At 34.0% G+C, this 23,572-nt stretch overlaps 5 protein-coding genes across 6 annotated transcripts in view; 3 read left to right on the top strand and 2 right to left on the bottom strand.

The window, feature by feature from the left end:
* Positions 1 to 346: 346 nt before the first annotated feature.
* On the top strand, positions 347 to 1,340 carry LOC146909026 (uncharacterized). The gene is made up of 3 exons (XM_085729320.1): positions 347 to 567; positions 736 to 844; positions 945 to 1,340. The coding sequence occupies exons 1-3, from the start codon at positions 347 to 349 to the stop codon at positions 1,338 to 1,340; spliced, it is 726 nt and encodes a 241-aa protein (XP_085585446.1).
* Positions 1,341 to 1,666: 326 nt separating this feature from the next.
* Positions 1,667 to 2,622, top strand: LOC146909025 (uncharacterized). Its single transcript, XM_085724992.1, has 3 exons — positions 1,667 to 1,695; positions 2,196 to 2,362; positions 2,459 to 2,622. The coding sequence occupies exons 1-3, from the start codon at positions 1,682 to 1,684 to the stop codon at positions 2,620 to 2,622; spliced, it is 345 nt and encodes a 114-aa protein (XP_085581118.1). The 5' UTR covers positions 1,667 to 1,681.
* A 2,468-nt stretch (positions 2,623 to 5,090) lies between these two features.
* Positions 5,091 to 9,326, top strand: LOC146909024 (RGG repeats nuclear RNA binding protein A-like). 2 transcript variants are annotated; one of them, XM_085724991.1, is made up of 7 exons: positions 5,091 to 5,494; positions 6,655 to 7,000; positions 7,095 to 7,160; positions 7,274 to 7,406; positions 7,956 to 8,111; positions 8,224 to 8,280; positions 8,825 to 9,326. In XM_085724991.1, the coding sequence occupies exons 1-7, from the start codon at positions 5,308 to 5,310 to the stop codon at positions 9,044 to 9,046; spliced, it is 1,167 nt and encodes a 388-aa protein (XP_085581117.1). In that variant the 5' UTR covers positions 5,091 to 5,307; the 3' UTR covers positions 9,047 to 9,326. The 2 variants fall into 2 exon arrangements, with proteins under 2 accessions (XP_085581117.1, XP_085581116.1); XM_085724990.1 differs by having other exon boundaries at positions 7,274 to 7,412.
* Positions 9,327 to 16,502: 7,176 nt separating this feature from the next.
* On the bottom strand, positions 16,503 to 20,167 carry LOC146909023 (ras-related protein RABD2a-like). Its single transcript, XM_085724989.1, has 8 exons — positions 20,024 to 20,167; positions 19,391 to 19,463; positions 18,508 to 18,555; positions 18,377 to 18,424; positions 18,099 to 18,170; positions 17,849 to 18,004; positions 17,587 to 17,690; positions 16,503 to 16,817 (listed from the first exon to the last, which is right to left on the bottom strand). The coding sequence occupies exons 1-8, from the start codon at positions 20,035 to 20,037 to the stop codon at positions 16,724 to 16,726; spliced, it is 609 nt and encodes a 202-aa protein (XP_085581115.1). The 5' UTR covers positions 20,038 to 20,167; the 3' UTR covers positions 16,503 to 16,723.
* Positions 20,168 to 21,823: 1,656 nt separating this feature from the next.
* LOC146909022 (flavanone 3-dioxygenase 3-like) overlaps positions 21,824 to 23,572 on the bottom strand; it is a 2,372-nt gene continuing 623 nt past the window's right edge. The window contains exons 2-3 of the mRNA XM_085726690.1: positions 22,894 to 23,141; positions 21,824 to 22,507 (exon numbers count right to left, since the gene is read on the bottom strand). Of these exons, the coding sequence (XP_085582816.1) occupies positions 21,943 to 22,507; positions 22,894 to 23,141 (813 nt within the window). The 3' untranslated portion in view covers positions 21,824 to 21,942. The remainder of the gene's footprint in view (positions 22,508 to 22,893; positions 23,142 to 23,572) is intronic.

The following is a 23,572-nucleotide window of genomic DNA, read 5'->3' as shown; positions in this document are numbered from 1 at the left end:
TGCATCTCAAAAGGGAACGAAGAATGGAAGCTTTGATAATTACTATTTGCCTAGAACAACTCCCGGATCACAACCTACTATAAAAAGTGTGTTGCAAACCAAGGAAGTTGTAGAAAAATGTGATCTTGCACTTGAAAAATGGTTCATTGCTGCATCTATTCCATTTAATGCAGCAAATTCACCATATTTTTAGTTTGCGGTCGATGCTCTTTGTTGCATGGGAGCCGGATATAAAGTCCCTACTATACATGCTTTACGTGGTCCTTTGCTAAATAAGTGGGTTGATGAAACAAAGAAAAAGATATAGAAATACCGTGAGATTTGGAAGACTACTGCTTGTACTCTTATGGCAGATGGGTGGACTGACGGGGTTAAGAGAACTCTGATCAACTTTTTAGTTTATTGCCCTAAAGGAACAGTTTTTATCAAATCTGTTAATGCTTATGGGGCTTCAAAAACTGGTGAGATGTTGTTTAAGCTTTTCAAGGAAGTAGTGTTATATATTGGCCTTGAAAATGTTGTTCAGATAGTGACAGATAATGCTGCAAACTATGTTGCTGCTGGTAGGTTATTGAAAAAGAGTTCCCTGACCTGTATTGGTCTCCTTGTGCAACTCATTACATTAACTTGATGTTTCAAGTCATTAGAAAATTACCTGAAGTTAAAGAGGCGGTTTCACATGCCATAAATGTTACCAAGTATATATAATCATTGCTATCCATTGTATTTGATGAGGAAATTTACTCATGGAAGAGAGATACTTCGTCCTGCTCCAACTCGCTTTGCCACTAATTTCATTGCTTTGCAGAGTATTTTGTCTCATAAAAATGCACTTAGAGCCATGGTAACATCTCAAGAGTGGACAATTTCTGCTTATGCAAAAGATGGCAAGGCCAAACAATTTGTGGAACAAGTCTTGAACACTAACTTTTGTGCTGACATAGCTAGTGAAACTCACAGAACCACTTGTAGGTGTGTTGCGTCTCGTGGACAGTGAAGATAAACATGCTATGGGTTTTCTTTACAGAAATATGTATAAGGCTAGAGAGGATAAGGTGAAGAGATTTCAAAGAAATAAGACAAAAGTGGAGCCTTACTTGAAGATCATAGATGATCGATGGGATTCACAACTTCGAAAAAATCTTCATGCTGCTGGTTATTGGTTAAATCCATCTTGTAGATTCAGTCCTGAATTTGAGAAACACAAGTCCACCACATCTGGTCTTATAGATGTCATTGAAAAGTATGCTCGTAATAATCATGAGCTAGGAGCAAAGTTAAATACAGAGACAAGTATTTTAGAAATTCTAAGGGCGATTTTGGAAGGAAATCTGCTATAGAAGCTCGAAATTCACCATTTCCAGGTATTTTACCTTTCATTGTATCATATACACTTATGATAATCCATTACAAATATCTTACCTTTCATTGTATCATATAAACTTACGGTAATCCTTTATTAATTGATGAAATTTTGCAATTTTATAGATGAATGATGAGAACTTTACGGGTGTCAAGCACCACATTTGCAAAAATTGGCGATTCGGGTTCTAAGTCAAACTTGTAGCTCTTCTGGTTGCGAGAGAAACTGGAATGTGTTTGAGCATATTCATTCAAAAAAAAAAAAAATAGGTTGGAGCATCAAAGGCCTAATGATCTAGTCTTTGTTCGTTACAACTTAATGCTAGAAAATAGGTATGTATTACTATATTTTAGTAATATTAATCGATTGATAAAATAGTTCAAATTAATTGTGAGATATACTGCTGCTACTTTTGCTGTGCTTATTTTTTCTGCATTGCCCCTATACTGATCCTGACCGTATATTGATGACTGATGGAGCAACAGGAGCAAATGAATTAATCATGTTTTGTTTGGCTGATCCTGGTGATGCTTTTATGTTGCAGAATATGTGCTTGCTATGCACACATGATTAAGTGCTTAGCTGACATTTCAGCAGACATGAGTTTTACTTAATACATAAGCCATGTTGAAATTTCAGCTTTGATTGATAATGCTTCTTGTACTGTAGTAATTATTTTATTAATGCTTCTGCACACATGTATACTTTATTTTGTGAGATATTCTTTCTTTGCATCATGGGATTGTTCACAATAAACCTTATGTTCATCATTTTTTATTTTTAATCTTTTACATTTAGATAGAAATCTTTATATTTTTATAATGATTTATAGGAACAAGAAAATTCGAAACTATGACTCTATCAATGATGAATTACTTGATGATCATCATGATAATTGGGTGTTGGAGGATTCACCGCCATTTTTAACAATTGAGGAGTTGGAATCATTACGCAATGATCTTGCCAATATGACCATCCAACCTATTTCAAATGATATTGGTATGTATGTTTTTTCTTATAAGGTTAAAATTTCATTATTTCACTATATGGTTATATACCAATTGCTAATATTGGTTTAAATTGATGTTTCCATAAATGGATTGAATTTGGAGGAGGATGATGATGATTATGGTGATGATGCACACCACACTAATGCAGAAAACATGGATCAAAGTAATGTTTTTGATGAAGCTGCTGGGGAAGATGTCGAATTCCTTGATGAGCTTGAAATTCAAACAATCTTGACTCCTTGGAATTAAATGTTATTGATGATGATACTTGTGTTGGAATTATACTTTTATGGGATCTTTTTGGATTTTTACAGCCGGGGCATTCTCTTATTTGAATTTAGGTTGTAATTACACTTTTTTGGGATCTATTTGGATTTTTACTACTAAGTTGTATTTTGAGTTATGACTATGTTTTGAATTTGAGCAATTAGCCTATGAAATTATTATTGTTGGATAGATTTTTTTATTTTACAGGTGTCATTATTTTAGTTTTTAAAGTGGCCGAGTCAATTCGATTCAATCCGATTTAATCCGGTTAAATAACTATATAAATTTAATCTAAGATTGAGTTATCTAACCGAGTCATCCGAGTGGTTCCGGTTCAGTCATTCGGTCCGACCAATGACTCAGTGGTTCGACCATTGACCAGTGACCCAGTACCCCCGCCGAGTCGATGACCGAGCCGAGTTTTAGAACTATGATTTCTATGCATGCATCAACATATATTATTTACTAAACAACACATAATGTAACATGTTTAACAATTACATAAATAACAATTTCTTTGTCATAACTAAAACATTGTCGTATAGTCAGCCAAATATTTGGTCTTATGAACGAATTGCACAAATAGTGCATTACATGGTTCAAGCAACTATAGAGAAAGTCCTCTACTTGACATAATTTGGAAATCTAGTCATTCATATTAAAACTAGACACAAAAGTTATAAAAATTAAAAAGTAATACATGAATATAGGGTCACCAGATGATAAAACCTGGCCTCTGGGATGTTTTCGACAACCTTTAGCCTTCGAGAACCACTTTACTCAGCTTTAGATATTCAATAACCGATTGAATAGGAATAACGGGGTGCTACCTCTTCTAGATGCACGTCTCCCATTGATTCAGGAAACGTACGCGCATGACGTGCATGATCTGGTGCAGGACACACATAATACAATCACAAACACTTTTATTTTCCAGACAAGCCATGTGTTGCGCATCTGTCAGTAGCTGGTTACTCAGATTTCTTCACTCCTTGTCTTGTTTCTCCTCACAAAAAGTCCATAGTGACTATCCCCAAGAGATCACTTGATACATCTTGTAAAAAAAATATAGCACGACCACAAAGTTGTATGGTTTGGGTGATTTGGGTGATTTTTCTCCTTTAACGATCATGTCTTCGAATTATTACAAATCTAAACTAAAACATACATAAAGTTACTAGAAAGACTCCAAAGTAGCTCTTAAAAGATCCTAAAAACATGGTATGATGGAATATCATTACTTTGACAAGGCTTTGTGGCCGAATGATCTAAGGCTACCATCGATAATTGAATGAAATAAGAAGCGCTAGTTAAGTCAAACATAACATAGTTGAAAGACTAGGTCATAAATCGAATAGTTGAAAGACATTAAGAACATAACATATACAAGTTAAGTCAAACACTTAGATCATAAATCGAATAAGAAACTTTATTAATGGAATCCAACAAATAAGGGGAGGTTCATCGTGGAACCCTAATCAAGAGATGTTTAGTTAGACATGGTAACTGACATCATTACAGAACAATAGAAAAAACATACCCTCGAGGAAACAAGAGAAGGAGAAAACTGTCTACCTTGAAGCTCTGATGTCTGGCCTTTGCCTTGTACCACTAGCTTTCTGAATGAATAAAAATATTTGCATGCGTCTCTATTTATAGTGCATAGTTACTTAGGGTTTAAGAGATGAGAATTTAGCTTTTTCCTTCGATCCAGCTTGGAAAACAAACAAAATAGGCATCCTGCCCGCACTCATGCGCATGGGCTCACAAAATGAGGCACAAAGGCGCATGAGACAAGATCCAGGGCTGTCTCATGCACAGGGGTGCATGAGGTAGTAGCCTTGGTGCGAATTTTACAGTTTTCGTTCCTTTTTTAGCGTTCTTCCATCTTAAAATACCTTGGAACTTCAGATGAATTTTCCACAACTTGTATTGCCTTCAAAAACCTTATAAGAACCATTGATTTTCAATCTTCATATCCTTGATCCTTCATATGATGTATTGCTTTGTCGATTTACATGATTTTTCACTAAAAAAGACTCAAAACATCTACGAAGTTGCATGATTTAAAATAAAAGTGAATTACAATGACTTGAATGAAAATTATACAAAATGTTCCTCAAACCATGGACAAATCTTCTAAATGACCTCTTATTTGTCTTCAAATGCAAATAAAATAACTACTCCATTTTTTTAATGATTACACCATTTTTTTAATGAAAATTTACTTGTTTTAGATGCTTAACCTATATTTCTGAAGCACTCTTTAATATTGTCCATAAAAAAACATAAAAATGAAATTTATCTCAATGAATAAGTTAAAAGTCTTCGGTTCGAACACAACTCGATAAATTACCAATTGAACTATGCTCACCGCGAGACCAACACTCAACTCTTTAAGCGAACACATAGGTCCCAAATAAATAAAATCCAACGTTGGAGATTAGGTTGCCGTGCATTTCTCTCTCACTTCAACACTCACACACTCTCTCTTTCTCTCTCTCATTGCGGCTAGGGTTTTTCACTCTCTCTCTCAACCCTTCTCTCTCCGATCTCTATCTTCTCCTTCGTACGATGGTAACTATGCAAGCCTAGTTTCAACCCTGACGCTCGTGTGTTAAACTTGAACCGCGTGTTATTGTCTTTGCTGTTGTTTCAAAGAAGAAGATGGCCACTACCAATCCATTTGATTTGCTTGGTGATGACGCTGAGGACCCTTCTCAGCTCATCGTTGCTGAACAGCTCAAAGCTGCTGCTGCTCCTCCTGCTGCTAAGAAAGGTGCTGTCAAGGAACAGGGCAAGCCTAACAAGCCTGCGTTGTTGCCTTCTAAGCCTACCCCTCCTGCTCAGGCTGGTTAGTTACTGTTTCGTTTTTTTGGATTTTCTTATTAGGGTTTTGATTATATTAATTGAATTAATTTGAAGTTTGTTTTTCTATGAATATGATGAATCTTTTGATTTGTTGTTGGTTTGTTTATTTTTTTAATTTGTTGATTTATTTTAATAATATGTCTATCTTTGATTTTTTTGTAGGTCATTTATAATAAATCTGGCTTTTCTCAATTTGAAAGTTGTTATTTTTTAATTAACTTTTTTGATAATATATTTTTTAACTAGTTAGAAGTTCTGTCGTTGTTGTTGTTGTTGTTGTTGCTGTTGTGTATTTTGTGATGTCAAATGTTGCGTCTACAGGTTTAGACAATAATTGGTTAATTATTGTATGTTGTCTGTGTGATTGATAGAACACTATGGTTTCGTTTGATTCATGTAGCAACCCCAGTTAATGGGATAAGGCTTGGTTGTTGTTGTTGTTGTTGTTGTTGTATGTTGTCTGTGTGATTGATGCATGTTGAGAAGAACTGAGGGCTAGTGGTTTATTTTTGTTCACAATTGTAAATAATCTGTTTTAGGTCCTGTTTGGATGTTTGGATAAACAGCTTCTTTTGCAGCTTATAGCACAAGCGTTTATCATAGGTATAAGCTTGCATAAGCTATTAAGATAAAATAACAATGAATTGGTTTTGTATATTCTACAAGTTGTTTTTATAAGCTATATTCGAGAACTTATGAAATTAAGTTGAAAAAAGCTTATGAAAGTTGTCGCAAGTTATTTTTATAAGTTCTCACAAAATTTATGCCCGTAGACAAGCTGAAATAAGCCAATCCAAACATGCTTATTGACTATGAAGTCATAATTTTCTGTGGTTAGCTGTTGGTTTCTTACTTTTTGTTGGATTGTTGTTAAATACAATTTCGATGGCTGTAATTTGTAGATGTTTTAATTTAATGCGAAACACATTCTTCCAGTCCAGTCAGTTGAAATTTGTGTTTTTTCAAGTGCGACATCATAGCATTGAGCATTTTGTTCTGTGCGTGGATGTGTATTTTGTTGTCCATTTATATAACAAGGTTCTTTTTATGATGTACTGTTTTTTGAATGGTCACTCATGAGTCATGATTCTTCTTCATGCGTGTTAACTTTTTTTTTTTTTTTCTGATGTTTTATTTTGACAGTGAGGGAGTCCAGAAATGAAGGAGGACGCGGTGGTCGTGGATTTGGTGGACGAGGAGGTGACCGTGGGTTTGGTGGACGTGGAGGTGACCGCGGATTTGGTGGTGGTCGTGGAGGTCGTGGTTTCGGCCGTGACTACTCAAATGATGACAATTCGTTCCCTGCCTCTGGAGCCCCTGAAAACCAGGGTCCTGTTGAAGAAGGAGATAGGTCCTCAGAAAGACGTAGCTATGGTGGACCACGAGGTCCCTACCGCGGAGGTCGTCGTGGAGGTTTCAACAATGGTGATGCTGGTGAAGAGGGAAGACCCCGAAGAACATTTGAACGCCACAGTGGCACTGGGCGAGGGTGTGTTGTTAGTACCATATGATGATATGATTTGTTTGTTTAACTTCTGTTTCTATCAATATTGACTTTCTTTGTTTTCTTTGTTCTATTGTAGAAACGATTTCAAGCGTGAAGGTGCTGGAAGGGGTAACTGGGGAACAGAAACTGATGAAATTGCTCAGTAAGCATTCTTGCAAATTCTTACATTTGTTTACATGTTTATTATAGGAGTTTTTTGTTTTTGAATGTAGATATTTTTCATATTTATTTGCTTGTGGTTTATAATTTACTCAGGGTGACTGAAGAAGTCATGAATGAAGGTGAAAAGAATTTGGGTGATGAGAAGCCTGCAGCTGAAACTGATGTTGCCGAAGGGAACAAGGATAGCCCTGCCAATGAAGCTGAAGAAAAGGAGCCTGAAGACAAGGTAAATGTCCGTCTCCATTCGTACTGTTGCATTCTCCAAGTTTGGTGTTTTCCTACTGTTTAAATGACCAACCAAACAATCATGCGATTATTTGTTTTTGAGTTTGTTTCATTTTGTGTTTTTCCATAATTTTGAATTTATTTTGTCTGGTATTTCTTCACCTTTTTCAAGTGTCTTCTTTGCTGTTGTTGCATTCTCTAAGTTTGGTGTTTTTTTTACCATTTAACTGACTAACAGAACAATCATGTGATTTTTTGTTTGAGATTGTTTCATTTTGTGTTTTTCCATAATTTTGAATTGATTTTGTCCAGTATTGCTTCACCTTTTTCAAGTGTCTGAAAGTTGTCATGCACATTCATACTGACTTAAGCATTGCATATCTTTGGTAACCTTGTTGTTTCTTATGAGGTGCACTTGGTTATTTGCAAAGGCTTTGATTTATCATTTCTCCATTTCTCTGTGCTCTGTGTCCAATCGTACTTCTGATTTAATTTATTTGGAAGTTGATTAATCCATAAGCTGTTTTTGTTGTTGCTGATTGGTTATTAGGAAATGACTCTGGAGGAATATGAGAAAGTGCTGGAAGAGAAAAGAAAGGCTTTGCAAGCTCTAAAGACTGAAGAGAGAAAGGTTGACACTAAAGCATTTGAAACCATGCAGGCCTTATCGTGCAAGAAAGACAATACTGAAATCTTTGCTAAATTGGTGAGAATTTTTTGATCTACTTTTGCTTTCCTAATCAATAGTTATACAATAGTTATTATGTTGTATGGTTCATATCAGCTAATATCGTGTTGCACTTCTATCTTTGTTCTAGGGAGCTGATAAGGATAAGCGCAAAGAGGCTTATGACAAGGAAGAGAAAGCCAAGAAGGTATTTCTTTGTTGAATTTTCTTGCCCTTGTTACTTTGTATGTATAACAACTTCATGGTTTTTCAAGTCTCACTCAGTATTGTCAAATAGTGACTATAGTGGGCCTTATAACGTAGCAGAATATGGACAGAAAACACCATTGTTCCATATAGGGTGCAAGTACATAGGGATTTGATCAAATTGCTATTTTCTGCTATTGACAACATTTGTCTAACATATGTTAATATCATTTTTTTTCATCTCCATGATTCTTTTTTACTCGTTTTGTGTGACGATCAAGGTTTTAATGTCAGTTATCAGACTATATATTTGTTTATTTTTTTAAAATTCTAGTAACCATTGCCTTCTTGGGAAGGTAAACCATAATTTTTTTTGGATGCTTTACTTAGTTTTGTCAAATGTGCTTGCTTAATTATTATCTGACATCTCCGGTGAAAATTATTTTATCTGTGCTTCCATTGTATGATTTTTGATAGTTTTGGAATGTAATTTTTTTGGTCATGATGATTTTTATTTTACTAACTGGAATTCATCTTTTTGTCAGTCTGTCAGTATCAATGAGTTTCTGAAGCCAGCTGAAGGAGAATCCCACTATAACTCAGGTGGGCGCGGCAGGGGACGTGGTGGCCGTGGTACACGAGGAGGAGGAGGAGGAGGAGGAGGAGGAGGAGGAGGAGGAGGAGGTTTCCGTGGAAATTCGTACAGCAATGTACCTGCTCCATCCATTGAAGATCCCGGGCATTTCCCTACCTTGGGTGCCAAGTGAACCCTTTTCGCGCATATCTGTCCTATTTTCAGTTTTGGTTTTTCTTTGATTTTAATGGAACTAAAAGCAGGAAAAGAACTATTACTAATTGGATTTCCTGCTAATTTTATTTTATGGTTTAAAATGTAAATTTAGGTTCATAGCGTTGTTTATCCCTTGCAGCCATTTCCCTTTATCCTTTTATCGCGTTTGACATTTTTCGGGGAAATGGTTGCGGGGGTAAAGACATAAATGTTGTTGAGTCTTCTTTCATAGATTGACATCTCAGTTTTGCTTCTAATTTTACTTTCTTTCAATAAGCATTCTATTAAAAGTGTTGTGGGGAAAATAAGTTAAATGGTGGTTGAAATTCTCTGCTGTGGTTGGTATAATGTGGGGATTTACAAGTGTTTTAGCAGGAAGAATGTGATTTTTCAGCTACCAAGTGTTGGTAGAATCAGGCTTTCAATTTTGTTGCAGCAATCATTTTGAAGCAAACAAGAATTAAATCAGCTATAATTTGTTTGTTATCATAACACAACTGCTTTGAAAAAACTTTGATAGTTTTCCATGAATGTTGTGATGACTTTCTTGTAAGCTCTAACCTTTCATGTAAATGATTTTAACTCCCATTTTCTGTGATTGTTTACTGGGTGTCTCTTCTGAAATCTTTCAAAGCCAAACTTGTATCACAAGAAACAAGATGGAAAGATAGCAGCACATACTAAAAGCTCAAGTAGAAAGAATTGTAGTTTCAAAAGTATGATTTACCATGCTTGTAGTTTCAAGTCAACTTGTTAAGATGATAGCTTCACCCATCAACTTAAAAAAACAGAAAATTGTGACCACTTAAATTTTGATAAATCTAGAAGGCTTAATGAGTTGCTAATGTCTTCCCTTTGACAACATGAAAGGAGCATTAAAGGAACACTTGGTGCATGTTCCTGTTGTAGGGAAGTACATGATACTGTTGCATTTATAAGCAAAAATGCCCAAAACTGTATTGAACAGAATGTCAAAGGAAGAAAATACCTTAACTAGTGACTTTTGAGCAACTTCTTCATTTTGTACTTCCTTTCTTGAGCCCTAAAGAGGTCAAAATATGCATTATTGACCATGTCAAGTGGAAGACACAAGAAAATATTCTATCAGTGAGCTTCTTTATTTTGTACTTCTTTTCCTAACCCCTAAAGAGGTAAACGCATGCATTATTGACTATGTAAGTGGAAGGCACAACTTGAGGAAAACTGTCTCATGTTGATAATGATTCCACCAAAGATTAGTGAAAATGTATAGGACAAGTGAACTAAATATTTTTTTTATACATGCAAAGTTATTTTATTTAATTGTAACGTCATATTTGTCTCTTGTTATTTCCTGCCCCTGTTAATGTTCTTATAATTTCTAGTGAATCCGGATTGTACAATTGAATTTGAAACGTACATTTACGTTTTTGTCTATAAGATTGTATGATCTGGACAAATGTCGTATGAATTGTGTACTTTAGATATGGGTAAATTTGGTAATTTGGGTGCTTTGAGAATATAGGAGGAGATGTTTTCTAAACTTAATCATTCGACCACATATTCTCATTTTTTTGAAGTTGTTGAAGGATAAAGTTTCGAAATAAAACAGTATCCAGTTATTCAAATTGTTAGAGTACATTAAATATAACCACATATTCAATATCACTAAAAACGTAAAATGATATATCTGCGAAGAAACTCACAACATCCAAGTTAGAAGCACGCAACAATAAAATGTCTATGAATAATATGATAAAATCAAAGTGAACAGAATACACATGCGACAGAATCTACAACGTTGTCACCCAATTCATTGATTGAATATGTAATTGATTGGAGCTAATATTTCAATAAGAATCAAACGAATACGACAACAATATGAGAAATCAAATAATGCCACACAAAACCACGAACTAGGTAAATAGAATTGGGTGATTGATCCCTCAAATGTTTTCTCGGTAAAATCGTTATACATGGCTTTGTGGGAAAATTCCCCCTGGAGTGGGTCGAGAGGAGTTTGGGCAAACTTTGCATTGCAAAAGGTTCAAATATTCTCTTGGCAATTAATCCTAAAGAGGCTTCCTACCCGTGGAAACTTGAGTAGAAGGGGAGTTGTGTTTGAAGAATTAACATTGAGTTGTATTTGGTGTCCGAGGATCCTCGAGGTTGAAGATCACTTGTTTTGTAGGTTTAGCTTTGGCAGAAGTGTTTGGTATGATATCTTTAAGTGGGTGGGTGGGCATAAGAGTTGTCTTTCCTGGAAATGGAGCCACCCTCCTTACTATTTTTCCACCTCTTCTCCAAATAAGAAACACCAAAAAAGACTAACTATAATTTGGCATGCGACGGCTAGAAAGATTTGGGAAGCGAGAAATGAGATCATCTTTTCATCAAAGGCTCCAGAGGTGGAACAAATTGTAGGTGAGATTAAACTAACCTCGTGGAGGTGGTTTCTTGCTAGGAAAAAAGGGGGAGCTTTGCTTATATTTTGAATGGTTTTCGAATCCTCTCCTATGTCTAAATATGCAACTTAGGTGTCTTTTGGAAGGGTCGACTATCCCTTGTACTCATTCCTAACATGTGGGTTGAGTCCTACTTGTACTTGCCTCATTTTCTCCTAATAAAATTCATTTTTGCTGTTAAAAAAAGTATGTTAAAATGCGTGTTGCTAACATTAACATCCCCCTCGTGAACAAGTGAAACAAAATCTTCTCATTAATTTCCTCAAAAAAAATCTTCTCATTAATGCAAAATAAAAATAAAAATAGATTGGTTTGAAATTGATACGCAAGGTTGAGCTCCAGTCATGATCTTGCCATGAGTGGTTGGATTAGCTGGAGAAAATTATGGGGAGAGAAGGATTCGTATATTTTCTGACTACATATAAGAACTTGACTGCGTATGGAAGTTGATGGAAAACAATGAATCAAATATATATTTCAGTATGTTCTTTGGATGAACCTGAACATTTTCTTTTAATTTTACAAAATCCATCCATATATATATATATATATATATATATATATATATATATATATATATATATATATATATATATAGGGTTTTGTTACAAGCCACCCTTTGGTGGTGTCTTTTAACAAGTCACACCTTAAGGTGTGATTTTCACTTTTTAGTTATAACTTTGCTAAAAGACACCTTCATAAAAGTAAGTTGGTGTCTTTTTGCAAATGCTCATAAAGTAACTTGATAAAAGACACCTTCATAAAAGATGTCTTTTATCATAACCCATATATATATATATATATATATATATATATATATATATATATATATATATATATATATGTATGTATGTATGTATGTATGTATGTATGTATGTATGTATGTATGCATGCATACATAATTATTTTATCAATTAAGGATGACAATTCCTTCTTACATCACTTCATATTTTTATCAAAACTCTTCGGACAAATAATTGTTAAGAAAAGCAAGTATTCCAAAACGTATAGGAATAAGCACTGAAATGGTCTAATAATAACAATCAAATGCAAATAATAAAGAGACTGCTTGTTAAAAGACATAATTACGATAAGTGTCATCCTTCTCTCTGTTAGGGTCTGTTTCGAAGATTTCGAGGGGAGGATTTTGAAAGAAAAAAAAATGAACGAGAATGTGGAGCGAATGCTGCGCTTTGAGAAGGGAGAGGCTCATGGAGTTTATTTTTCTTCGTGATATAAAATTACTCTACTTTGGTTTACTCGGAAAATGGATTGAAGGCGGATTTTGAAGGGATTAGATAGTAAATTCTTCATTTTCTTTTTCATAGTGTTATAATGTTTTTAAAAATTAAAAATACGATATCAATCATAAATGTTCTTTCATTTTTGTCTCCCAGTTCACTCTATCAAATAAAATGAAAAAGATCCTCTCTCCTTTTCTTTCTTTCCCACCCAAAAACCCGGCCTTCTCTCTTCTCCAAACTCTTAAAAGGAACCTTGGTGTGTTTGGATGGAGGGTTTAGGAGGGGAAGGGAGGGGAGGGTTCACTTTTCATTTTTAAATTACGGACACTATGAAATATTTTTAAAAAAGTTATCATATTAACATGATAAACAATCATATAATATTTCAATCACACTTAATTTATTTTAGAAAAACATGTTATATAATCCGTAATTTAAAAAAGAAAAGTAAACCCTCCCCTCCCTTCCCCTCCTACACCCTCAATCCAAACACACCCTTAGGTTTATCAAATTCAAAATAATATTCATTAAATTATGATAAACCTTTGTATGTGTACGTGTGAAATTGTTTAATTTGGCGAGGAGAAGCTTAAGTAAACATTTTATGATTTACCTAAGTACACATGTATGAAACCATCACTTTGAATGCATTTCTTTTGTCTAAGGCGGTGATGACATTTACTTTTCTTGGAGAGTTCGACTTATTTTCTTACATTCCTTGTATGGTATACTAATGAATTTGAAGACATTATTAAAGAGAATAAAGTCATTTGCATTGATGATGGTGATGATTTTCGTATCTGCTTAATTGATGTACACTCGATTACCATAATATAAAAGTCCAACTGTACATAAAGTTATAGTACATACATCCAATGTAAAATGAATTCCCAATTTAGATTACAATTTGTTTCTCACGCAAACTGTGTTGTTGCCTGGGAATCAATAGTTTCCCTCGGCCTTTCTTGAGTGAGTAAAGACCAACTTTATATCTGAATATGGTACTGAGAAGGCTTATACAACTACTCCTTACAGCCTTACAAGGAATTTGGGTCAGAGTTGGTGGAACATATGAAGTACTGTAGTGATCATCCGAATGAGATGAGCGAGCTTGCAAAGGAGAAAGTTCAATTCCAGAAAGTTCAATTCCTATCACATTGTTTGATACTGCACTGAGATCATAAATATTGCACACTTCATTTGTTAAAAAAAAAAAAAAAAACTATTTCTAGAAGTCAAGATCGTCAACATACTTACAAGATATGATTAACATTACTGAAACCTAAAATAAACCTAGGACTTTGTTAATATGTCAACAACTCAGCACCACCATGAACCTTAGAGTGCGGTAAAAGGAGAAAATAGAGGAAGATAACATTGTTATGTCGTTTCTCTTTTTGGATTCTATATGTCATATGCCATTTTTATTTCTATTAGTGAAAATGAGATACACTTCTGTATATATTTCGTTTACAAAATGTAATACAATCAATGAAAATGAGATATATTTCTGAATATATTTCGTTCACAAGTGGCATCCAAAGTACGTACCTTTGGGTGTTAGTACAGTGTAGGAGTGAGTAGCTTGAAGCAGAGAAAAGAGTGTGAGTGAGCAATTACGAATGTATCTTTGCGTCTTCAATTCACATGAATTAATTGCTTCAAGTTTTGTAGTGTATTGGTTTTGTCCAAAAGTACTTAAATATGTTGTGTAAGTTTTAGGTTATAGTTGTGTTGTGTGCATGCTGTGTCTTTATATTTTGTTTTTGAAAATTCACATGAATTAATTGCTTCAAGTTTTGTAGTGTATTGGTTTTGTCCAAAAGTACTTAAATATGTTGTGTAAGTTTTAGGTTATAGTTGTGTTGTGTGCATGCTGTGTCTTTATATTTTGTTTTTGAAATTACGTCATACATATTATAATTTTGGATGGGAGAATTGTGACTAGAAGCATCTCTCTGTGTTGTCTTTTTTTTTTTTTTTTTAACAATGTGTTATAGCAAATTAATTTTTTCTACAAAATAAAGTGAGGGTCCTTCGGGTAAGTATTTATATTTGACTTTCTAAATCATATTAGAGTTCTTAAAAAAAAAAAAAATCATATTAGAGATGTAGTTAATAACTTACTAGTAATAATTAGTTACTATTTTTTTTTTTGTCAAGTAGTCTAGTCGCTGTTTTGTTACCAATTGAGATGAGATAATGGAGACTAATTACTGCTTTGTTACCATATGTAAGTATTTATGTGTGAGCACACCCGAACACTAGTGGTTACACTTTTGCAAGCCAATAATATGTGTTATGAATATATCAATCGGTGGATGTCAATCCATTAACCTTCTACATACTTGTAACTCCAATTAGTAAGTGAATTGTAATGTGGTTATTCAGTTACCTATTTGTATCATATAAATAAGACCTATATGCAATGTAAAGATTACACTTTTGAAGAGAATAATATACAAAACTCTCCTTTTAATTTATTATGTGGTTTTCCTACTTATTTGTTGACGGATTTTCACATAAATATTGTGTATTCAGTTCCCTTTGTTTTAGTTGTGTGATACTATATGTTGTTACTCTAATACCTATCATGGGGGAAGGAGAGTTTGAAAAAGAAAGTGGAAGGTATAAAGGGATTTAGGAGAAGAGAGCTTTGAGAGGTGTTTTTTTCATAGTATAAAATTCCTATTTGAAAGTACTCAAAATGTATGGAAGGATTTCAAAGGGTTAAGATTATTTTTTCAAAGTTCAATACACTTTAAAATAAAATTAAAAATATATTAATCACAAAACATGCATTTATCTCTCTGCAAACTGACTCTCGTTAAAACGATGGAAGATTTCTCTCTTATTCTCCTCTTATCCTCTTCCCCAAAGCCCTTCCCTCCCTCCAATCTCCCAAACAGACCCTAAACAAAACTCCACTTTGTGCATGCACTTCTCTTGTTATATATTAACTCCTTCAAACTAACTTTTAAATGAGCATTAAAAAAATATATATGCTTCACATTATACAGTTTTACAAGTGAACACAATTAGGTTTGGCATTGTTATTGTTATTGAAAAGAAAATCACTCAATGCTTGGTAGTTCGTGGCTTCAATAGCATGAGAATGTCACCTTTGGTCAAATGCACATTTTGGAATACTAACCCAAATAAATGTGCGTTTTCAACCAACAAATACAGTTTTATTTGATTTTTTGTTTGATTGATTGATAGGAGCTCTAATAAGTTTTGTCCAACGGCCAAAAGTGCTTGATCAAGTGATATGTGCTCCCTAACTGCGGAGGTTCACACAATCACCATTAAATAGATTTCTACCAATCTTCGTGAATATTATCAGAGATGAATTCAAAATTTTCAAATAACAGGGCCATGTGATATTAATAGAGATGAATTCAAGATTTTGAATTTGATTGCTTGAAACAAGTTGTGATATTTTTATCCAACGGCCAAGATCGTTTGATCAAGTGATTATGTGCCTCCCTAACTACGGAACCATTAAATAGATGGGTGTTCTACCAAACTTTGTGAATATTAATGAAGAGATGAATTCAAAATTTTCACATAACAGGCATTCCGTTGATCTAGTAAACACTGGTTACACAATTTGGCGTGTGGTAAATCAGAATTTGATCATTGAATGAAGGAAACAGATCAAATTATTGAATATGCAGTTCCATAACACCACATTTCAGGAGCAATCAAATAAACAAAAAACAAAGTAGACTCAAGCTCGAAATGAAACAAAGGCAGGAATATAGATTTAGCATTAATGAATATTGTAATTTGCACAAGCCATACCATTAAGTATATTCAAAGAATGGGATCATCTAGGTCAGTTCCAAACCACCAGACAAATTCTTACATTGGTCCACTATTTTAGTCATATAATAACAAAACCAAAAAATCTTACAAGCAACGAGCAGTAGACCAAATGAAATAGATCAGAATATCTTGTGGTTAAGATGAGCAGCACCCACTTTTCTGGCCAACTGGCTGTCCCCTTATCTGCACTGTTGGAGGCCTTGCATTGTTTGTAGGTTGGCTAGCCATTCTACATTCAAGAATAAATTATCATCAGAATTTGATCTTAGAGGGAATCAATGCCAGCAACGAAAAGAAGTTAGTGATAACACGAAAGTCCTTTTAAAGTAAAACAACTTTTCATTAAACATCAGGACTGATCAAATGTATATCTAAGCCTAAAACCAAGTCTTCTAATTAAAATGACAGTCCTTTCAAGGTGATGATTACCCTGCTGGTTGCAAGCTGTGCAGCAGATCAAGAAAGAATGGGCAACGAGATTTTGGAATTTTGGTTTCCAAAATGATTTCCTCGGTCGGTGGCCATGTGACTATGATTTTTGGTAAATTCTTAGGTACCGTGGAGTTTGGTTGGGTATCAGTACCTTCTAGGTAAAATTTGTTTAACATTTGAATTTATTCTAAAATAAACTAACATGAAGAAATGACACGGCATTGATTGATTGGACGAGAGGTACATACCCAACCAAACTACATGGGTATTTTTTTTTTTGCCTCACTTAGGTATCCTCTGTATGGCTCTAAGTCATTCATTTTAAGCATGGTCTAGATTTGAATGGATGGGATACAATACAAAGTCCTCAAAATTGACTTATCCCAGCCAAGGAAAACTAAAAGGCATAAAGATGACTCTAAGCTAAAGAAGGTTGGAATGGGCTTCAGCGTAATCCTTCTTTTCTGAGTTGTAAACTTATTTTCGCTCTAACTTGCTTAGAAGGCCATGCATATTTAACTGTTCATCTACATTTAAATTATAAAAAATAAAAATAAAATGAGTACCTATCCTTGATGGAAGAAGCCATTGCCATAAATGCCTGTTCGACATTTGTAGAATCCTTTGCACTTGTCTCCATAAAAGGTATGCCTATTTCATCTGCAAATGCCTGTTAAAGACAAACATAATATAGATAAAGATAGCTGAAATAGGAATGTAAGAGTAGTAACGCCTCAACGGCACTATGCAAGCACAAGCTTGAAATTGAATGTTTCTTTAGTATGAAAAAAAACACAAAAATGCAAGGGGTGTAAAACAAAGTTATACCTTAGCTGTTTCATATGACACAGCTCTCTCTGATGTCAGATCACACTTGTTGCCAACCAAGAGCTTGTTAACATTATCACTAGCATAGCGGTCAATTTCACTGAGCCATTGCTTCACATTATTGAAGCTCTCTTCATCTGTCACATCATAGACAATCTGCCAGAATAACCAGTTAGTAAAGCATGCAAGGAAAGACCAACAAAGTCGGGAAATATAAATTTAAAACTTATGCAAAACCATCATCACGCACAATAATTCCATGTGCCCCACGGTAGTAGCTACTGGTGATTGTCCTAAATCGTTCTTGCCCAGCTGTATCCCACTACATATGAAATTGGATCACAAAACAAAATAAGAAACAATGTCAATGTGGTACAGAAACTTATTCACTAAAATGAAGTGATTATCAAAAAACATTTTATAGAAAAATATCTCCAACAAGATTAAAAAAAAGAAGTTATGTCAAGCTCACTGATGATATAATATCAATAGACAAAGGAACTAAAACAAAGACAATCATGTACATACGATTTGGAGCTTAATGGTCTTCCCATCCTGTTCAACTGTGCGGATTTTCTACATACAATAACATAACACGATGAGATATCAGAAATTGCTTTAATTCAGTGCAAGATAGATCTTTGCAAAGTTGTACTTACAAAATCAACTCCAATGGTGCTTATGTAGCTGTCAATGTAAGAATCATCCTGTAGCATAAAACTTAATGTTAATACAAATCACAAAATTAAGCCACATAACAGCTCCACGAACCAAGATCAACCAACATGCAAAGTGAAGCCATTTTACCTTTCTTAGTTTGGTACTATCTATCATAACAAAAACATCTTTTATGACACCAGCCGAAACACAGACTTCTTTTTTAAAAAAAGAATAATTAAGAAAATTAACATGCTATAATTTTTTCAATCAGACATTCTCCAAAAGGTAAAAGGGTTTTATTTCCCCCAAACCTCATAACAACTATTGTTTTATTTCCAGAACTCTAACACAAAAAAAACCTCCAACAAAGAATTAAACAGGTAGCCATTGTTTATAAATAATTCAAGATATTACAATTACCAATTACTACCTCTGTTCCTTTTTCCTAGTCACTTTTGTAGATTTTTTTTTGTTCCTGTAACTTGTTATTTTCAAAGTCCAATACAACATTAATTATTATTTTGTCTTGGAGAGAGAGAGAGAGAGAGATACGATGTGGAATGAGATAATAAACAGTTTAGGGTATTACTAACAAAACATCAAATATTTTAATGAAAAGTAACAAAATTTATTAGTTTGTTAGTAAGTGTAAATAACCCTAAAACGACAACTAAAAAGGAACGGATGGAGCATTTCTTTTACCAGTGCAACACACCCAAAGGCTTCTAAGTGTTACTTGGGAGCGATAAAACAATTAACTCAAGTGGAAATAAGGTAAACCGAAAATGAAAACCATACAACATTACACTATAGTATCGGTTATAAAACCAAACAAGCGTAGCCAACATAAACAACAAGCATAAAAAGTAGCAGAGAGCTTACAGCAAATCTGAGCAGAAGGCATGATTTTCCAACACCAGAGTCTCCAATCAAAAGAAGCTTAAACAGATAATCACTGAAAACAATAACCACAACACATAAGCTCTATCACTTCAACAAAAATAGATTGTGAATCAGCATCTAAATTAACCATATCTCCACAAATATCAACATGAAATCAAACACAAAAACCCAATTATAAAGTCTTAATTTTTTTTCTTCCAAAGATCTATAAACAATAGCAACACAAACACTGCAATTAATCTTCTAATTGATTGAACTACAAACTCAAATAACTCTAAGAAATTAACAAGGGATCACAAACAAGATCAGATTCAGGGTGATTCTAAAACTATAAAATCAATCATGAAAACTCAAAAACACAACGATCGCACTTGAATCCTTATTTAAAAAAAATAGTAAACAACAATCTAGGGTTAGAATTTCAGAAAAAATAAATTCAATTTAGGTTAGAAAACAACAAAAATTGAAATTAACATAACCCAGCTTATATAAACCAAATTAACACCAACCATTTTGAGAGAAAACATCAAAAACACGTAAAAGGAACGAAATTTCAGAAAATAAAAAACGAATCAAGGAAAATCGAGAAGGAATAGAAAGTGAGGAACATACTATTCAGGATTCATGACTGATAGAGTGAAAAGGTTGATCGGCGAGTTGTTGCCGGAGGGAGAGTTCGTCGGAGATAGGTGCGGTAGCGGTGGGTTAACCTCGAGAAATCAGAAGGAATCGGTTGTTGGTTGTGTTGATTGATATGATGAGAAACGCGTGGAAAAGGGGATTAAATACGGTGACGTATTTGAGATTGAGATGATTTGATTTGTATGGGTAGATCCAAATTAATTTGACCCAAGAAGAATTTACTTATACGCATGCTTTTCACGAGCTGTCATGTGACCCGACCCGACCCGGTATGTATTAGCTTGGGTCGCTGCCCTTCCCAGACGGACCGACACATCGGAAACCTCCTAGGTTTGTGTTATTTTTACAAGTTCGTATTTGCTCCATTTGTCTACCATTCATCTAATGTTCATTTATGAAAGAGATAAATACGAATTAAAAATTAGTGGAACTCGTAAAGAGACTTACTTATTAAGATTTGTTTTACTAATCTTTCATTTACATCGATCTCTCTCATAAATGAACACAAACTGAATGATAGATAAGTGGAGTTAACCCAATCTCTACTGACTTTTTGTTGAAATTGAGCAATGTAGAGGGGTGATTGTTCAATAAGCCTCTCAAATTGTTCAACTGATTGGGTTGTAACTTCCGATCAACATTTTTTGTGAGTAAAACTCAATCGAACCGTAACTCCCAATCAGTATTTTCATAAAAATGTGAGCAATTTGAGGGGTTTATCGAGCAATCACCATGCATGGGTGAAGAGCAATTCATTTGGTTTAGACGTTTGTTGTCTAATACAATCATTATAAGCTATGAGGGCCAATGGATCAACCTAGTATATTTAATTCATTTTAGATGATTGCTCATCTCCCTCTTATAATATTTCTTATAAATCGTGGTTGGGTCTTACACAACCCTACAAAAACCGACTTGTGAAGTGAGAATTGCCCAAATTATAAACACATATTTATGTCATCTTTTATCTGAAGCAAAACTATTTAACACACCCCCTCACGCCTAGGCCTAGGCCTGGATATCTCGAGTGTGAATAAATGGTGGATGATTCAATGGATCTTGAAGGAGGCTTTGGTACCATCTTAGAAATCGTGACTGAGTCTTACACAACCTCACAAAACCGACATGCAAGGTGATGACTGCCCTTACTTATAAACACATGTTCATGCCATCTTTAGACCCTTACCTTAAAAGTCACCCACTTTGAAATACGATTTTTTTAATTATTTATTTAGTGTGGGATATGATTGGACACATGTGATTTTTTTTTCTTCGTTAATACTAGATATTGGTTCGGGAACAATTCGGGATAAAATGTTTCGCAATGTATAGCATTGCTGATTCTCCTTGTAATCGAGTTGGAGTACACATTCTATTCCTTCTTAATGTAAGTATTTTGCTCTTCAAAAAATTGCTTAAATAATTAATAATTTTTTTTTTTTATAAAAAATAGTAGTATTATAGTACTTATATGTTCATACCTTAGGAGTTTCTATATGGAGAATTTAATAGAATCTCCAATCAGCACAAGGAAATGGCCTTAACCGGAGCACTTTGACAAAAAAAAAAAAAACTAAATAGTCTCCAACTTGAAAGTTATTGAGTGCCACCAATTCTTGAAAAATTGTATTAGGTCATGTTACTCCTAAATTGACACAAAGTTGAACTTGATTGCTATTATTTATTCCAAGTACATATTTATCAAACAAGGTTTGCTACCAAGATCAACAGGTGCTAACAAGCAGGACAGAAAAAAACAAAACACATGTGCATGTTTCCTAGTAGATGCAGGTTTCCTAGAAAGATCAATTTAAAAAACTAACATGTGAAATACATATATTATTACACACACCTTATTATAGAAATATAAACCCTCATAATCTATGGTTTCATAGTTTCAAAGTATCAAGAAACCTTCCCTTTGAAACATCATTACAACAAAGGAATTCAAGAAATTCCCTAAAGCTAAACTCCTTGTAAGCCTTGGGATGTTGATCATCAACAAGTTCAAGTGTTGGACCTATCTTTTTATCCATAGCAAGACTATGAAGACTCACAATAGAAAATCTCTTCTCATCTTCATTAACAGTTGCTCTATGAATCACACTCTTATATTGTCCATTGCTAAGAACTTCCATTTGATCCCCTAATTGCACAACCAATGCTCCATCAACAAAAGGAACAGGAATCCACTTTTTGTTTTTGTCTTCAATTTCTAGCCCTGAACGAGTTTGTAGAAGCAGTGTTATGGAACCATAATCTGAGTGAGGATGGATTCCTAAGGTGAGTCCTGGTTCAGGACATATAGGGTAGCAGTTCACTGCTACTACTTGTGACCCTCCATTTATTTCTTCATGCAAGTAACTTTGGTTTAATCCTAGGCTTTCAAATATTATTTCCATTAATTCGTTTTGTAAAACTTGTGTTGCCACTGCATACTTTCCCATCTTCTCCCTATAAAAAACATTCATTTTGCTCATTTACTTTTACAAGTCAATATAAGTACTAACATAGATACGAACATGACACACGTAGACAATACTGATAATTTATTAAAAAAAATTATTGAATCTGTTTCAAGTGTCTTAGTTTTTCACTAACACGTGCTTTAACATTTGACACGCCTTCGATTTGAAGTGTTAGTGCTAGATAAGTCAGACATCGTCGTTCCATTTAAATTTTTAAGGCGAGAAGTTTTTTTTTTTTTTTGACATAAGGTAAGGAGCTTTTCATATCAAGAAAAAGTTGTTTTAATAAATTTATTGTTCTTCTTAAAAAAAAAAATGTTGATTGAAAAGATTTTGCATTAATTTGAAAATGTCTACATTAATAGTACGTACCTATAAGTGGATGGATTTGAAGGCCACATATGAATCCAATCTGCTATTGGATGAGAGTAATGTTTGATGAAATCTCTCCAGCAAAAAACTTCATCCTTAGCTTGATTAAGACTTGTTCCATATCTTACAGGTTTGTGAACATCATCAGAGAATAAACGCATTTTTTCATCATTAGGAAGGTTGAAGAACTCGTTTGCAACTTTCAAAGCTTCTTTCACTGTTGACTCATCAATTCCATGGTTAATTACCTACCACAATGTGAGTGTCATATGTTAACTTAATTAATACTTGTTAATGAATGAAACTAAGTGACCATAAAATCGAAGACAAATGATGTAAATGGTATAGAATCAATATATGTAGCTTCTCACTTGTGTTTTTAAAGTGGCTTAGATTTTCAACTCACTAGATGATTACAATGTCATTGGGAGGAAAAGTGAAGTGAAGACAAGTACCTTACTATATATAGTAGTGCAATGAAAACAATAGTTGCTTCTATATCCGACTCATTTATAAGCAAATGTGACAAATACAATGTATCTTGATTTAGGGAAAATAGAGTAAATAAATGGTCCCGAGAAATCTGAATTATACGAATATATTATTGTTACTACTTTACCAGCATATACTTTTCCAAAAATGATTATAGGCATCTGCTATTAATAAAATAAAAATTAAT

Source organism: Medicago sativa, chromosome 7 (genome assembly GCF_051527215.1).
Source record: "Medicago sativa cultivar Bolivia chromosome 7, Bolivia_mono, whole genome shotgun sequence".
Lineage (NCBI taxonomy): Eukaryota > Viridiplantae > Streptophyta > Magnoliopsida > Fabales > Fabaceae > Medicago > Medicago sativa.
Note: the sequence above shows the minus strand (reverse complement) of the source record. Positions and strands in the feature narration are given on the sequence as shown.